The 17,211-nt window shown below is 41.8% G+C and overlaps 1 protein-coding gene across 10 annotated transcripts in view; it reads right to left on the bottom strand.

Moving 5' to 3' along the window:
- The window catches only part of tbc1d32 (TBC1 domain family, member 32), a 292,534-nt gene that overhangs the window by 195,586 nt on the left and 79,737 nt on the right, over window positions 1-17,211 (bottom strand). For all 10 annotated transcript variants that reach the window (XR_013887018.1, XR_013887019.1, XR_013887020.1 and 7 more), the window contains 3 exons: window positions 10,328-10,431; window positions 10,166-10,227; window positions 9,680-9,830 (listed from right to left, as the gene is read on the bottom strand). Coding sequence is in view for 7 of the 10 variants with exons in the window: in XM_080192537.1 (XP_080048663.1) it covers window positions 9,680-9,830; window positions 10,166-10,227; window positions 10,328-10,431 (317 nt within the window). In the remaining 3 variants the exon portion in view is untranslated. The remainder of the gene's footprint in view (window positions 1-9,679; window positions 9,831-10,165; window positions 10,228-10,327; window positions 10,432-17,211) is intronic.

Here is a 17,211-nt window from a genome sequence, read left to right as displayed (position 1 = left end):
ATGTAATTCATAGCTGGACTATGACACTTTAATACTGATTGCTTTGAAATTCACATTAGACATGCTAAGTATGATACACTGTTCATGTATTCTCTTAAATTTTATATGTCTGATTTTACATATCAATGCTTTGCTCTAAAGGATTATTTTGTTTCCTACAAATTGATGTTTTTGAATTTTTCTAAAATATTGAACTTCTAACAGTTGAATGCTTTGCAGCATCTTAGGAAATTATAACTTTTGGAAGAGGGGCAGGAATCTTGCCTAAAGTAATGTTAAATAACCACCTAAAGTCAGAGAATGATTGCTGATCCTTAGAAAAGCCAAATTGATCAGAACAGACAAAAGTTGGCAAAGTGGGCTCCAAACACAGCGCAAGTGCTTTGGCTTGTACCTTGTAATCTGTTTTTAGCAGAGAAATAAGGTGATAAGAGCTGCATTGAAGGTGGCGCTTACCATTTTTCAGAAATAATAAGATATTATCCTGATTTAAAGTAGATTACCAAAAGAAACTGATCCTGAGAAGACTAAACTAAGCAGGGGAGATAAACAGGAGGCAAATTTATTTTAAAAAATCAACAGAAAAACTATCTGGTCCTGGAGTCTTATGGCTTTGTAGCATTTGATTGCTTGATCTATTTCTCGAATTGAAAGGGGGTTACCTATTGTGGACCTTAAGGTTGGAATATCAAGCTTCTCAAAAAATGAATGAAAACTAGAATTGCCTGTTCCTCAGAGGAATAGAAGGTAGACTAGAAAGCTTGAAATTGATTGTTTATACACTTAGGATCTAATGTGGAAGTACCAAATTCATTGTGAATTTCTGTGATCAGATTAGAGGTCACTGACTTGTGAAGTTTTTTCTTCATTTCATGGGACATGAGCGTACTTGGCTGGCCTGCATTTATTGTCCATCCCTAGTTGTCCTTGAAAAGGTGGTGGTGAGCCGCCTTCTTGAAACGCTGCAGTCCACGTGTTGTGGGTTGACTCACAATGCCATTAGGAAGGGAATTCCAGGATTTTGACCCAGCGACTAGGTAGCCCAGGATCCTGTGCCTGCATTGACTCACTGTTGAGACTCTTTATGTCATGTGGAGGGCTGGCATAGAGCAGCCAGGCAACAGGTCTCGACAAAGGTCTTCATTTGGAGCAACTTGCTTTAAAACTAATCTTGAGTTTACAATATCATAGGAAATGATCCCTATAACGAAAAGGACTTCTTTCTGTGTCTGTTGTTATTGGAGGCGGAATGTTCTGTGGTGTCCCCAGTACACAGCTTGGTCTTTAGTGAGGGATTGCAGTAAGGTCCTGACTGCCCTCCTAGAATCATACAGCAGTAAAAGAGGCCATTCAACCCATTGTGCCTCTGCTGGCTCTTTGGATGAGCCCCACATCCCTGCATACTTTTTCTTTTCAACTATCTATCTGGTTCCTTCTGAAAGTTGCCACTGAATCTGTTTCTGTCACCCTCTTAGGATGTGCATTTTGCCCTAGACTCCACACAATTGAAATCTCTAAACCTTGGTACCATTTACGTAAAACCTCTTCATCCTTTCCAGCGCTTTGAGCTCGTTCTTGTAGTGCAATGTCTAAATGAGATCTGAAGCTGAGGCCTATGATTTGTGTTGTGCACAATGAGAATTTCAATTTTTATTATAGACAAAAATAGCTATATTTTCTCCTCTTGTCTCTCTTACTCTCAGCTCCCAAACTTAATGGTGTTAATCTGTCTCAAAGGAACAGGAGGAGGCCATTCAGCCCCTCAAAGATTCTTCTGTATCTCTGTCTTGGTTCCATATCCCTTGATCCCCTGCCCGATGTCCAATACAAATCCACTGACTTTAGCGTTGAAATTTTCAATTGACCCCCAGCCTCAGCAGCTTCTTGGGTGTTTGTGTGTGGGTGAGTGGATGAGTTCTAGATATCCACTCCCTGCTCTGTTCGAAAGTTTCCTGACATGACCCCTGAATGGCCAGGTTCAAATCTGAAGATTTTGCCACCTTGTTTTGGGCTGCATCACCAGAGAAAACACACAATCATGGCAAATAAGATTATTCCATTTTCCAGTCCCAAAAGTCACATCTTTGCATATGCTGGGTGTATAGGTTGATCCCCACCTTTGAAGCCACGATATTCTGTACTTGCATTGATAGCCTCCATTTCCCACCCAACAAATACACTTTTTACTGACCAGTACCTTAGAACTGGATGCAGGGAATCGAGGAGGTGATGCAGGTTGTGCTGTGAAATTGTGAAGAGTTTAATAGAACATAGAAAAATTACAGCACAAACAGGCCCTTTGGCCCACAAGTTGCACCGATGACATCCATACCTACTAGGCTTACCTATAATCCTCAATTCTATTAAGTCCCATGTACGCATCCGGAAGTCTCTTGAAAGACCCTATTGAATTTGCCTCCACCACCTGTGTAGCAACCATTCCAGCCCTTGGAAAAAGCCTCTGAGAATCCACCCAAGCTATACATCTCAACATCTTATACACTTCTATCAGGTCACCTCTCATCATTCGTCTCTCTAAGGAGAAAAGACTGAGCTCCCTCAACCTATCCTCATAAGGCATGCCACCCAATCCAGGCAACATCCTTGTAAACCTCCACTGCATCCTTTCAATAGCTTCCACATCCTTTCTGTAATGAGGTGACCAGAACTGAGCACAGTATTCCAAGAGAGGTCTGACTAGGGTCTTATAAAGCTGCAACATTATTTCCTGACTCCTTAACTCAATCTCTCGATTGATGAAGGCCAGTACACCATACGCCTTCTTAACCACATCCTCTATCTGTGAGGCCGATTTAAGAGTCCTGTGGACCCGGACCATATATATGTGGCTATTCTGCATCAGATGTCGATGACATTTCAAAATAGTGACCACTCACACCCACACGTCTGATTCACTTTTACACTCGGTGTTTCAGAGGGTTTATTTCAAAGGTTGACTTGTACAACAACATTGATAGTTGTATCTGTTCACTTCAAAAAATCTTGAAACACCTTAATTGGATCACCCCTTAATCTTTCTTGGGGATACAAACTCTTCGCCCATCGACTGTACCCTTTCTGTCCCATTCCCCTGTTTGGTCTCTGTCACCCTGCAACTTTATTCCCTCAAGCACCCATCTAATTTCTTTTTGAGATTATTTCAGCTTCTGCACCCCTCTTGGGCAGTGATTTCCAAGTCATTACCTCTCACTCTCTCTAATCTCTCTTTCCCCCCACACACCCCTCCCCTTCCCTCCCCGGCACCTCTTGCCCAAAAACTTCAATCTGTGTTCTCTAATCCTGACAATAACTTTCCTTTTAACTACCTGATCGAAAATTGTCATAATCTTGTCCACCTCTATCAAACCTCCCCTCAATCTCCTCCTCTAAGGAGACCAACCCCAGCTTCTCCAACCTAACCTTGTAGCAAAAATACCCTATGCCTGGAAGCATTCTGAGAAATCTCCTCTGCGCCCTCTCAAACCCTATAACACAAACTCCAGTTGTAGCCTAACCAGAACTTTAAAAGGATTCAGCATAACTTCTTTGCTGGTGTACTTGGTGCTTCTGTTCATGAGGCCCAAGGTCCTATATGCTTTTCTAATCACTTTCACACACAAGCCTGCAGATCCCTCTGTCCCTACAGACTATTTAGAACTGTGCCATTCAGTCTATATTACTTCTCACAACTGGGGAAGTAGTGGTGTTGTGGTATTGTCACTGAACTAGTAATCTAGAGCTGGTCTGGAATTAAAAGTCTACTGATGACTATGAAACCATTGTCGATTATCGTAAAAACCCATCTGATTCACTAATGTCCTTCAGCGAAGGAAATCTCCTGTCCTTATCTGGTCTGGCCTACGTGTGACTCTGGATCCACAGCGATATGCCCCCAGAAATGGGCAATAAATAACAAATAAAGAAAAATTACTCGCTATCATTTTGTGTGGCACTACCACCATCTAAATCTAAAGGTGGAGTGGATCAGCAGTTCAAAACTTCAAAACTGGCATCCATGAGGTTCATGGTGGGAGATATAGGAGGGATGTCCGAGGTAGATTCTTCACTCAGAGAGTGGTTGGGGTGTGGAATAGACTGCCTGCTGTGATAGTGGAGTTGGATACTTTAGGAATTTTCAAGTGATTATTGGATAGGTACATGGAGCACTCCAGAATTCTAGGGAGGGGATAGCTTGATCTTGGAATTGGGCATAGCTCGGTACAACGTTGAGGGCTGAAGGGCCTGGACTGTGCAGATATGTTCTATGACTTGTGCTCCAGAACTTACCATGTCCCTAACCAAGCTGTTTCAGTCACATCTACCCACCAATGTGGAAAATTGCCCAGGTATGTCCTGTACACAAAAAGCAGGATAAATCCAATTCAGTCAATTAGCGACCCATCAGACTACTCTTAATCATCAAAGTAATGGAAAGGGTCATCAACAGTGTTACCAAGTGATACTTACTCAGCAATAACCTGCTCACGGAAGTTCAGTTTGGGTTCTGCCAAGGTCACTCAGCTCCTGACCTCATTCACAGCCTTTGTTCAAACAGGTGAGAGTGGCTGTCCTTGACAGCAAGGCAACATTTGACTGAGTGTGGTATCAAGGAATCCTAGCAAAACTGGAGTCAGTGGAAATCAAGGGGGAAACCCCAGGTTGAAGTCATATGGTTATACTGGTTGGAAGTCAGTCATTTCAGCTCTAGGACATCACTGCAGGATTTCCTCAGGGCAGTGTCCTAGACCCAACCATCGTCAGCTGTTTCATCAATGACCTTACTTCCATTAGGTCAGAGCAGGGATTTTCATTGATGACTCAGTATCATTCGCACTGAAGTAGTCTGTGCCCAAATGCAACAAGACCTGGACAATATCCAGGCTTGGGCTGACAAGTGGCAAGTCATATTCTTACTACTACTTATTCTATTACTTATACTATTACTTATTACATATTCTTACTATTACTTACGTGGCGAAAAACTGCAGCAGGCGACGGTGCAGAGGGACCTCGGGGTCCTTGTGCATGAGTCGCAAAAACCCAGCTTGCAGGTGCAGCAGGTGGTCAGGAAGGCGAATGGGATACTGGCCTTCATAGCGAGGGGGATTGAATATAAAAGTAGGGAGGTCTTGCTGCAGCTGTATAGGGCACTGATGAGGCCGCAGCTGGAGTACTGTGTGCAGTTTTGGTCGCCGCACTTACACAAGGATATTTTGGCCTTGGAGGGAGTGCAGAGGAGGTTTACTAGGCTGATGCCAGAGTTGAGGGGGTTGAGCTATGAGGAGAGGCTGAATAAACTAGGCTTGTACTCGTTAGAGTTTAGAAGAATGTGGGGAGATCTCATTGAGACGTATAAGATGATGAATGGATGGATAGGATAGAGGTGGAGAGACTCTTCCCGCTCAGAAAGGACAGTAGGACTAGGGGGCACAGCCTCAAGATAAAGGGGGGGGGCGGTTTAGAACGGAGTTGAGGAGGAACTTCTTCACTCAAAGGGTGGTGAATCTCTGGAATTCTCTGCCCGTTGAAGTGGTGGAGGCTGCCTCGCTAAATATTTTTAAGACGCGGGTTGATGGGTTTTTGATAAGCGAGGGGATTAAGGGTTATGGGGAGAGGGCGGGAATGTGGAACTGAGCCATGACAGATCAGCCATGATCTTATTGAATGGCGGGGCAGGCTTGAAGGGCTAGGTGGCCTACTCCTGCTCCTATTTCTTATGTTCTTATGTTCTGTGAAGGAATGGCGATTTATTTCCAAATCAGGACGGTGAACTTGCAGGTAGTGGTGTTCTCATGTATCTGCTGTCCTTATCCTTCTAGATGGAAGTGGTCATGGGTTTGGAAGGTGCTGTCTAAGGATCTTTGATGAATTGCTGCAGTGCATCTTGTAGCTAGTACAAATTGCTGCGACTGAGCGTCACTACTGGAGGGAGTGAATGTTTGCAGATATGATGCTAATCAAGCAGGCTGCCTTGTCCTGGATGGTGTCAAGCTTCGAGATTTGTTGGAGCTGCATCCATCCAGGCAAGTGGGGAGCATTCCATCACGCTGCTTACTTGTGTCTTGTAGATAGTAGATATGCTTAGGCGACTCAGAAGATGAGTTACTCGCTGCAATATTCCTAGGCCCTGACCTGCTCTTGTAACCACTGTGTTTATGTGGTGAGTCCAGTTGAGTTTCTGGTCAATGGTAGCCCCAAGGCTGTAGACAATGGGGAAGTCAGTGGCGGCAACACTATTTAATGTCAAGGGGTGGTGGTTAGAGTATCTCTTATTGGTGATGATCATCATGTGACACGAATGTTACTTCCCACTTCACAGAATTCCTACAGTGCAGGAGGCCATTTGACCCATCCAGCCTGCATCGACATCAACCCCAACCTGCCACTACCCCCATAACTTCACGTTTTTACCTTCCTAATTCCCCTAACCATCACGTTTTGGGACACTAAGGAGCAACTGAGCATAGCCAATCAACCTAACCCGCACATCTACAGACTTTGGGAGGAAACTGTAGCACCCGAAGGAAACCCACGCAGATACAGGGAGAACGTGCAAACTCCGCACAGTCACCTGCGGCCAGAATTGAACCCGGGTCCCTAGTGCTATGAAGCAGCAATGCTAACCACTGTGCCGCCTTATCCACTTGTCACACAAGCGTAGATATTGTCCAGATCTTGTTGCGTTTGAACAGAACTGCTTCAGTATCTGCGGAGTTGCAAATGGAGCTGAACATTGTGCAATCGTTGGCACACATCCAGAGTTCTGACCTTATGACAGAGGGAAGGTTATTTGTGAAGCAGCCGAAGATTGTTTGGTCTAGAATACCCAACCTGAGAGACTCCTGCAGAAATGTCCTGGAGCTGAGATGACTGACCCTCCACAACCACAACCACCTTCCTGTGAAGAAGGTATGACTCCATCCAGCAGAGAGTTTGCCTCTTGATATCTATTGATTCGAGTTTTGCTAGGGCTCCTTGATGCCACACTCGGTTGAACGTGGCCTTGGTGTCAAGGGCAGTCACTCTCACGTCACCTCTGGAATTCAGCTCTTTCGTCCATGTTTGGATGAAGGCTATAAATGAGGGTCTGGAGCTGAGTGACCCTGGTGAAATTCAAACTGGGCGTCACTGAGCAGCTGGCTGTGAAATAATTTTACTAGCTTTTTCACATGCTCATAGTACTAGTGTCTTGATTTCATAAACAGTTGCTTAGCCTGGTAGAAGGATAAAATTTAAAATTTTGTCTGTAAATCAAGTTGTTCTTAAAAAGCTCAGGAGTTGGAGAAGAAGTGTACCGGCAGTCAATTTGGAGTAAACGGCCAACTATTTCAGTAGGCAATTGAAGCACTGCTTATTAAAACTTGTAATGGTAATGCCATTGAATGTCACGGGGAGATGGTTAGATTCTCTCTTTTTGGAGAGAATAATTGTATGGCAAAATTGTTACTTGCCAAGCCTGAATATTGTCCAGGTGTTGCTCCATATATGCATAAACTGCTTCAGTATCCAAGGAGCCATAAATAATTCTGAACACTGTGAAATAATTTGTTAACATGCATACAAAGAACAAAGAAAGTTACAACACAGGAACAGGCCCTTCGGCCCTCCAAGCCTGTGCTGAACATGCTGCCCGACTTAACAAAAAACCCCTACCCTTCTGGGGGCCATATCCCTCTATTCCCATCCTATTCATGTACTTGTCAAGATGCCCCTTAAAAGTCACTACCGTATCTGCTTCCACTACCTCCCCCAGCAAAGAGTTCCAGGCACCCAATACTCTGTGTAAAAAATCTGCCTCGTACATCTCCTTTAAACCTTGCCCCTTGAACCTTAAACCTATGCCCCCTATTAATTGACTCTTCCACCCTGGGAAAAAGCTTCTGACTATCCATTCTGTCCATGCCTCTTATAATCTTGTAGGCTTCATTCAGGTCTCCGTTCAACCTCTGACGATCAAGTGAGAACAAACCAAATTTCTCCAACCTCACATCATAGCTAATGATAATAGCTAATACCTATGACATTCTAATGGAGAGAAGATTGACAAAGCAGCTCAAGCTAGTTCACTATCCTGGGGAACTCCTGCAGTGATGTCCTGGAATGATTGACTTCCAACAACCATCAGCATCTCCACTTGCACTAAGTATAACTCCAATCAGTAGAGAGTTTTCCCCCAGATGCTCACTGGCAGCAATTTTGCTCGGGCTCCTTTAAGCCACACTCATTGAAATGCTGCCTTGATGTCTAGAATAGTCAGCCTCACCTAACTGTTTTGTTCATGGTCAAACGAAGGTTGTGATGAAGTCTGGAGCCGAATGGCCCTGATGAAACCCAAACTGAGCCTCAGTGTCAGGTTATTGGTGAGTAATTGTCGCTCAATCGCACCATCGAAAACACTTCCCATCACTTTGCTAATGGTTAAAAGTAGATCAACAGTAATTGGCCACATCAGATTGTCCTGCTTTTTGTATACAAGACATAACTGGGTAATTTAGCACATTGTCAGGTAGGTGAGAGTTTTAGTTGCACTGAAACAGCTTGGCTAGGGGTGCAGCTTGTTCTGGAACACAAGTCTTGAAGTCTTCAATACTATTGCTGGAACATTGTTAGGGCCCACAGCCTTTGCAGGATCCAGCACCTTCAGCCATAGGAATTAATTGAATTGACTAACAACTGGCTTCTGTATGATGTTGGGGATCTCAGAAGGAAGCCAAGATGGATCATCCATTCAGCACTTCTGACTCAAAACGTCTGCAAATCATAGAATCCCGACAGTGCAGAAGGAGGCCATTTGGCCCATTGAGTCTGCACCAAACACAATCCCCAGAACCCTACTTATTTACCCTTCTAAACACATAAATGCTTCAGCTTTATCTTTTGCACTGATGTGCTGGGCTTCCCATCATTGGGGATGGGGATACATATGGAGCAAGCTCCTCAGTTAGGTGTTTATTTGTGCACTAGTATTAGTGACTGACAGTGGCAAGACTATAGAGCTAATATCTCATCTGCTGGTTGTGGGATTGTTTAGCTTTGTCTATCGCATACTGCTTCCACTGTTCGGCATGTATTTTAGTTTCACCAGATAGACATTTTATTTTTAGGCATGTATGGTGCTGCTCCTGGTTCCAGCTGAGGGAAACTTGTGATTTGCCTCCTCAATCTGAGAATGGAAAGTTATGGCAACCCATCACTGAGAACTATCATGAAAAATGGCTCAGGATGAAGAATCAGCACACAACAGGCCAAGTATATGCTTTCAGGCAGAGCACACAAGGAATGAAATAATATATCACAGGGAAGTGCAAAAGAAAATCAAGAATAAGACTTGTATGCAATTTTGAAATGGTAACATAGTCTTAAAGTACATGGAGATAAATAATGTCTGTGATTAAAATGGGGAGGGAGTCTTAAAGTGCATTCAAGGAAGAAGTTGCATTATTAGATTTGGTTCTCAATAATAATGTAAATAAACTAAGTGTCCTGAACTTTGTCCTGTAGTTGGGTAATCACGACCAAAATCCAGTTAAATCTGCTGATAATAATGCAGTCCAAGATTGTGACTGTAAACTCATTATTCTATTAATGTCAAAAGTCTGCTCCACAGTAGAATTATTACTGCTGTTTTAAGGTTTACTGTTTGCTAATATTACGGTTCTTTTATATTAATTATTTTTACCATCCACTTATTGAACCAGGAGGCTTTTGTATCCAACAATGCCAGAAAATAGATAGGTTCCAGTACATGGCACGAGGTTTCAGTTCTGCGGTTCTGCTCATGAGTTACTGACAGCAATGACAAAGTGCTCTCCACTATCTCCTCCATAAACCTTTAGAAAATTGAAAATCAGAGATTTACAACTGCTGTTAATGCTGTGGCAAATTCTTTGCTGTGAATCACAGATATGCAATACAGTATTATTCATACTACTTTTTAAAGCAACAAGCTAAGCAACATATTTTACTTGTGCAGGAAAAGTTGCATAAGCGGAGTATTTCAAGGTTTCTCTTCTGTCAAAATTTTTTTGACTTGAGTTTTTCTCAGATATATATGATTAAGCCCTCGGCATGATAAATCACAAAAAGTAAATAACTCTTTAATTCTAATGCAAAATAATGCCCATTAGTTCTAACCCATAAAATCTCAATAGATTTAAAAATGTACTTCTCTGGATGGCGTATCCAAAACGATGGAACTTCTTTCTGAAACTCATTAAGGAGGCGAAACTGTAAACAATATTAAATTAACAATATTAATTTTAAAAATGTTCACAAAAGATTACAAAATATAATTACTACAACTTGCATCAACATACATTAAGGCTACCTTTTTAAGTAATTGTACAATTTCAGGGCTTGTTATATCTATGCCAGCAAAAAGAGTAGGAACTGGACTTTGCTGTGAAGTAAAGCAGGACTCCAAATGCTTAGCTACAAAAAAACAGATATAACAGTAAGATACGTATTATAAGAACCGCACTGCATTAAGATACAACACAAATTATTAAGAATAACATGTAATGTAGCAAGTAAATAATTAGTGACGAATTCAAAATTTTAGATAAATTAAGAAGATTCACCTACATTGTGCTACCGAGTCACTCTTGATGGATAGTAAAGTCCCCTACCTAGAACCCATTCTGTGCTCTTGCCACACTCAGTTTCCTACAAGTGGTGTTCAACAGCAGTACTGATGGCTCAGTTAAGGGCCAAGTGGTAGGCAGTAACCCACATGAGGTTTCCTTGCCCATGAGGCTTCACGGAGTCCAGAGCTAATGTTGAGAACTCCCAGGGAACTCCCACTTAACTGCACACCACTGTGTCACAATCTCTGCTGTGTCTGTGCTGATGTAACAGCATATACCTAGTGACGGTGGTGTCCCAAACACTGGCTTTATTATATGGTTCTGGGAGTAGGAGCATAAAAATACTGGAGCAGGAGTAGGCCATTTGACCTCTCAAACCTGTTCCACCATTTAACTAGATCATGACTGACCTTCTACCTGAAAACTACCTTCCTGCACTATCCCTTAATATCTTTATATCTAGAAATATATTGATCTCTTTTAATATACTCAGTGACTGAACCTCCACAGTCATCTGGGGATAGCGAATTCCAAAGATTTACCATCTGACAGAAGAAATTCCTGCACATCTTGACCCTAAATGGCATATCTCTTATTCTGAAAGCCACCCTGGATCTAGACCCCTCCAACAAAGAGAAAAATCCCTCCTGCATCTAACCTGTCGAGCCCTGTAAGAATTTTATACACTTCACTAAGTTCACCTCTCATTTTCCTAACTTCAAGAGAAAACAGGCTCAATAATCCTTGAGATTAGCCTATGACTATGTCAGCCTGTTGCTTGAACGGACTTTGTGACAGCTCTCTCAAATTTGGCACAAGCCCCCCACATTAGCAAGAAAGACTTGCAAGATTGGGTATTCCACTTTCCTTTCCGGTGTCGCTGCCTGATGAATCATCCAGTTTTATTTTTTTTCAAATTTTCTGCAGCATTTTGGTGCAACTGAATGGCTTACTAGGCCATTACAAAGAGGAGTTAAGAATGAACCATATTTCTATGAGTCTGCAATCATATGTAGGCAGGTCAGACAAGGATAGCTGATTCCCCTCCCTGAAGGGCATTCATGAATCATAAGGGTTTTTAATGACAATCAATGATAGTTTTTTGGCACCATTACAGTTATTAACTTACAACTTCAGATTTCTCTTTTGGTCAATTTATTTTTAAAATGTATTAATCAAGTTTGAATTCCACCAATTGAACCCGTGTCCCCATGGCATTAACGTAGGCCTCCAGTAGGTCTGGAGATCGTCTCCCCTCACAAGTAACTAATGGATTCACAAATAATTTATAAAGAAAGCTAATCTGAAATGGAGACAAGTTCTTTTCTGTCACAAACATACTACAACAAAGACTCAAAACAGCAGATATTATGATCAAATATCTGAAGAACTGGCCACAATTTTCAACATCAATAAAGCCTTTGTTGTCTCACTTCCCATCCTATCAAACATACATAGAAAAAACATGATGGAGCTGTAATGAATCACAGAACTGGCTCACAAACTATCTGTCACTTCATGACACAGTTAACACACAAACGTTACGGTACGCCTCCATCCATATACATATGTATATATTTGGTTTCTATAATATGTTAATTAAATAATTAAAACAAAAACTCATTGTAGCTATTTTAGATATGACTATAATCTGGTGATGTCCGCTGTGATTTTCCTTTATTCATACCCCGCCTCCATCTTGCTGTGATTTACTCAATAATTTGTTTTGATTTATTATTGTCACATGTATTAGGATACAGTGAAAAGCATTGTTTCTTGCGCACTATAAAGCCAAAACTTTGGATTAGATACTTCTGTACTTATATGTGAAAGAAAGATCAGAGAGGTTTCCTCATACAACCCTCTTGTTTGATTTTTTTTTCTGTATGCTACATCTATACAACCCAATATAATCAAGTACAGCAACAGGGATATTTTTGCCACTATTATCAAGAAATTACAAAGGGTGGCACAGTGGTGAGCACTGTTGCTTCTCAGCAGCATGGACCCAGTTTAAACTGACTGGCCATGCTAAACTAACCCTTAGTGTCAGGTTGATTAGCAAGGTAAATAAGGGGGGGTGGTTAAGGGCATAGAGGCTGGATGGGACTGTTGTTGGTGCAGGTTCATTGGACCGAATGGCCTCCTTCTGCATTGTAGAATTTCTGTCCAATGAAATGCTAGAAATGGTGATCCATGTAAAAAATATATAAAGATGAAGGCAGAAATATATGCACAGTGGCTAAGGAACACTGCTAATCACCCTAATTGTTCATTAGTTCTTTTTTACAGATACCATGAGAGGTTGCATAGAACATAGAACACAGAACATTACAGCGCAGTACAGGCCCTTCGGCTGTTGATGCTGCACCAGCCTGTGAAAACCAATCTAAAAGCCCATCTAATCTACACTATTCCAATATCATCCATATGTTTATCCAATGTTATGGCTGATGTGTTGAGGCACAATTTAATTTTTAATGTCTTGATAACTGCTACCAAACCAACTCTTTGGTGCTGAAAATTTATTTTTATATTTCTGGAATTGTGGAGTGTCATTTCCTCTGAAACTGATCAGTATTTTATCCGTTTTAAATATTCTGTCCCTTCCAATTTTTATTTTGCTTCTGTGCATAATTTCAATCTGAAGAATGCATTCTTGTTTGGATTCTGTGTAGTTGTGGGATTCTTTGATTTGATTGTTTGAAGAATTTCAGTGTTTCTTTCAAACAATAAATTATCTTAAGAGTTAAATCAGAAATATTGTTTATTCATATTTTCAAACTTGGCAGGTGGGCACAACATTTTATACATGCTCACAGGCATAAAATAAATGTAGTGGAGGACATGCCCCTGTTAACATCAACAGTGGTGAAGTGGAAATGGTCAAGGGCTTAAAGTTCTTAGCTGTTCAGGTCTTCAACAATCTGTCCTAGTCCTTCCACGCCGATGCTATAATTAAGAAAGCCCTCCAATGTCTCTACTTTCTCAGGAGACTAAAGAAATTTGTCATTCTTGCTATGACTCTCACCAACTTTTGCAGAAGCACCATATGCATCATAACTTGACATGGATTCTGTTCGGAACAAGACCATAAGAAATAACAAAAGGTTGTGAACACAGCCCAGTCCATCACACAAAACAACCTCCCATCCACTGACTCCGTCACACTTCCTGCTCCTTCGGGAAAGCAACCAGCATAATCAAGTTTCCCAAGCACCCCAGACATGGTCTCTTTCAGCTTCTTCTGTTGGGAAAAAGATACAAAAGCCTGAGAACACATACCAATTAACTCAAGAACAGTATCTTCTCTGCTGCCATCAGATTTTTGAATGGACCTATTACATATCAAGCTGATCTTTCTCTTCACCCTATTTATAACTGCAATATTATATTCTGCACCCGCTCCTTTCCTTCTCCCCTACATACTCTATTAACAGTGTGTTTTTGTCTGTATAGTGCATAAGAAACAATACTTTGACAATAGTAAATCAAATCAAAAAAGAGGAAAGAGGTCTTTTAGCTATTATGAATACTTAAAAGTAGTATCCCGGCCTAGTCCTATAACAAAGGGACAGCTATCAAAATGCACTGTACCTGTAGAGGCACCAATAGCCACTATCTCCCTCCTAAAAGCACCATAAATATGGATCTTGGTTCCTATGACTGCCTAAAAAAATCAGAGTCCAGTGATAGTTCCTTAGCAGAGCATTATAGTTCAGATGGGTTCAGCTAGCTGAAACAGCAATAGCAGAATTCCTTTAAAGTTGATGTTGATGCAGTGAGATGATGTTGGTATTTTGTTTGGCTGTATCTCCCAAAGAAGCAAACTATGCGGAGATTTAGACTGTTGGTCAGCCTTGAATCCTGCTGTGGTGCTTGCAACTAGAGGTTAAACAGCAAACTGAGATTCAAGTCTAGAAATGTAATCCTAATGCTTTCCAAAGACCAGAAGCTTATTTCATGTGATGGTGCTCATTAATGAGTCAGTGGCAGGCTGACAAACAGTGTCTATACCTCTGGTCAAAATCCATTGTTCACCTTAGGAGGGAGATAGTGGCTATTGATGCCTCTACAGGTACAATGCATTTTGATACCTCTCCCTTTGTTATAGAACTAGGCCAGGATACAGATCACCTACTTGTCCTTGGTTCTGTTGATTGTAATGTGTCCTCATGATGAGGAGTATGAGATTCCACAAAATGAAGATTGAACTTTTGTCCTGTAACTGTCATTGGAATTTTCCAGCAAGTGTAGCCAACTTGTGAATCATGTGTCCTGTAGCAGCCACGTTTTAGCTCAGCAAAGTCCATTTTTTAAAATAATTAAAAAAGTAAAGTTTAATTCAAACAGTGTATGATCTCTTTGATGTATTAGGGACATGCTACATAAAAATTACCTCATGTTTGAGGGTGTTCGTGAGGGAAAGTTGAACTGTTGGTTTGTGGGACTTTGCAATGCAAAAAAAAGCTGCCACTTTTAAACATATGAGTGGCTACAGTTCAAAATTGAATAGTTGGCTGTAAGTGCTTTAGAAAGTCTGAGAATCTGATAATGGTTCCAAATAGCTGAAAATTATTATTTCATTAATATTCATTTCTTAAAAGAATCCAACCACTTTTGATAATTTTGCATTAGTTTCCTAAATGAATATGGCTTTGACAATGGAATGTTGAGCTGTACCATTTCCACATAAGCCAGATTGTGAATGAGATGAATAACCAAATAATTTTATGCTATTGGTTGAGAAAATAGTGTTGATCAAGACTTCAGGACTGCACACTTTTTGTACAACATCACAGGATATTTTACCTCTACTTGACCAAGAAGGCAAAACTTTAGTTTAATGCCTCTGCAAATGCAACCATCCTTCAGTAGAACACTGAAAGGTCTGAGTTATCTGCTCAAGTCACAGATTGAGACTTAAACTCTCAACACTCAAATTCTGAGAAGACTGTGTTGCCAACTGAGATAAACTGGCACCTCCTAAAGATTTTCCATAATAAAAATTTCATTTTCCATTTGCCATATTTTTCGAGCTGAGAACAAGTATCTTTATTTTTCCAGAACAATGCTTATTTCTCTTCCTGTCAGTTCAGGTTACATTGTTGTTTAACAATTGCTAATTAGAGTCATAGAGGTTTACAGCATGGAAACGGGCCCTTCAGCCCAACTTATCCATGCTGCCCTTTTTTTTAAACTGCTAAGCTCATTGTTCCTTGGGAGCACAGCAGAGAGGCAGCAATTGGTAAAAGGAGAGCTTGAGGGTAAGCTACAGTGATTTTTTTAACTAACTTCTTTAGTTTTTTTAGTTTTAAACCGGAAACTGGGAGAAGTCGCAGGGAGGCCTGGGTAGTAGTTTTTTTTCTCTCTCCCCCCCATAAATTGGAACGGTGAGGAATCCCGATACTCTACACATGTAGAGTATCCCCCCTCCCCCAACCTACAAAAAAAGTGAGAGTAGATAAGTTTTTTTTTGTTTCTTGGTAAGGGACGTAATAGGGATGGCACTGCAGGCAGTGCGATGTTCCTCCTGTGGGATGTTTGAGGTGAGGGACACCAGTAGTGTCCTGGCTGAGTACACCTGCAGGAAGTGCATCCAATTCCAGCTCCTTGAGGACCGTGTTAGGGAGCTGGAACTGGAGGAACTAAGAATCATTCGGGAAGCAGAGGCAGCTATTGATAAAAGTTACAGGGAGATAGTTACTCCTAAAAGTGATACGTGGGTGACTGCTAGAAGGGGTAAGAAGCAGTCAGAGCAACGATCCCCCGAGGCTGCTCCTCTCCAAAATAAGTACTCTGTTTTGGATGCTGTAGGGGAGGAAGACTCAACGCGGGTAAGCCAAGGGGTACAGGTCTCGGGAGGAGAGCCTGTCCTTGATGCTCAGGTGGGAAGGGGGAAGAACAGGATTAGTGATTGGGGATTCCATAGTTAAGGGGACAGATAGGAGAGTCTGTGGAAACATGCGAGACTCGCGGTTGGTATGTTGCCTCCCAGGTGCCACAGTCCGTGATGTCTCTGATCGATTGTTCGAGATCTTTAAGGGGGGGGGGAACCAGCCCCTAGTTATGGTTCATGTAGGCACCCACGATATAGGTAGGAAAAGGGACGGGGATGTAAGACAGAAATTCAGGGAGTTAAGGTGACAGCTTAGGGCTAAAACAAACAGAGTTGTTATCTCTAGTTTGTTACCTGTGCCGTGGGATAGCGCGGAGAAGGATAGAGAGAGAGAACATTTGAACTCGTGGCTAAAAGGACGGTGCAGGAATATACGAACATAAGAAATAGGAGCAGGAGCCCTTCGAGCCTGCCCCACCATTCAATAAGATCATGGCTGATCTGTCATGGCTCAGTTCCACATTCCCGCCCTCTCCCCATAACCCTTACCTGGACAATGAGGCTCATTCTGGGGTAGGTGGGACCTCTACAAAAGGGATGGTCTGCACCTGAACCAGAAGGGTACTAATATCTTGGGGGGAAAATTTGCCAATGCTATTCAGGGGGGGTTTAAACTGATTCAGAGGGGGGATGGGAACCTGAATTGTAGCTCCAATGTACAGGACGATGAGAATGGGGAGGTCATGGATAAGATTTCTAGGTCGCAGCAGTGTATTGGTAGGCGGG

Source organism: Carcharhinus amblyrhynchos, chromosome 7 (assembly GCF_965287045.1).
Source record: "Carcharhinus amblyrhynchos chromosome 7, sCarAmb.v2.hapA, whole genome shotgun sequence".
NCBI lineage: Eukaryota > Metazoa > Chordata > Chondrichthyes > Carcharhiniformes > Carcharhinidae > Carcharhinus > Carcharhinus amblyrhynchos.
The sequence above is the reverse complement of the archived record's forward strand: the minus strand, read 5'-3'. Positions and strand labels throughout refer to the sequence as shown.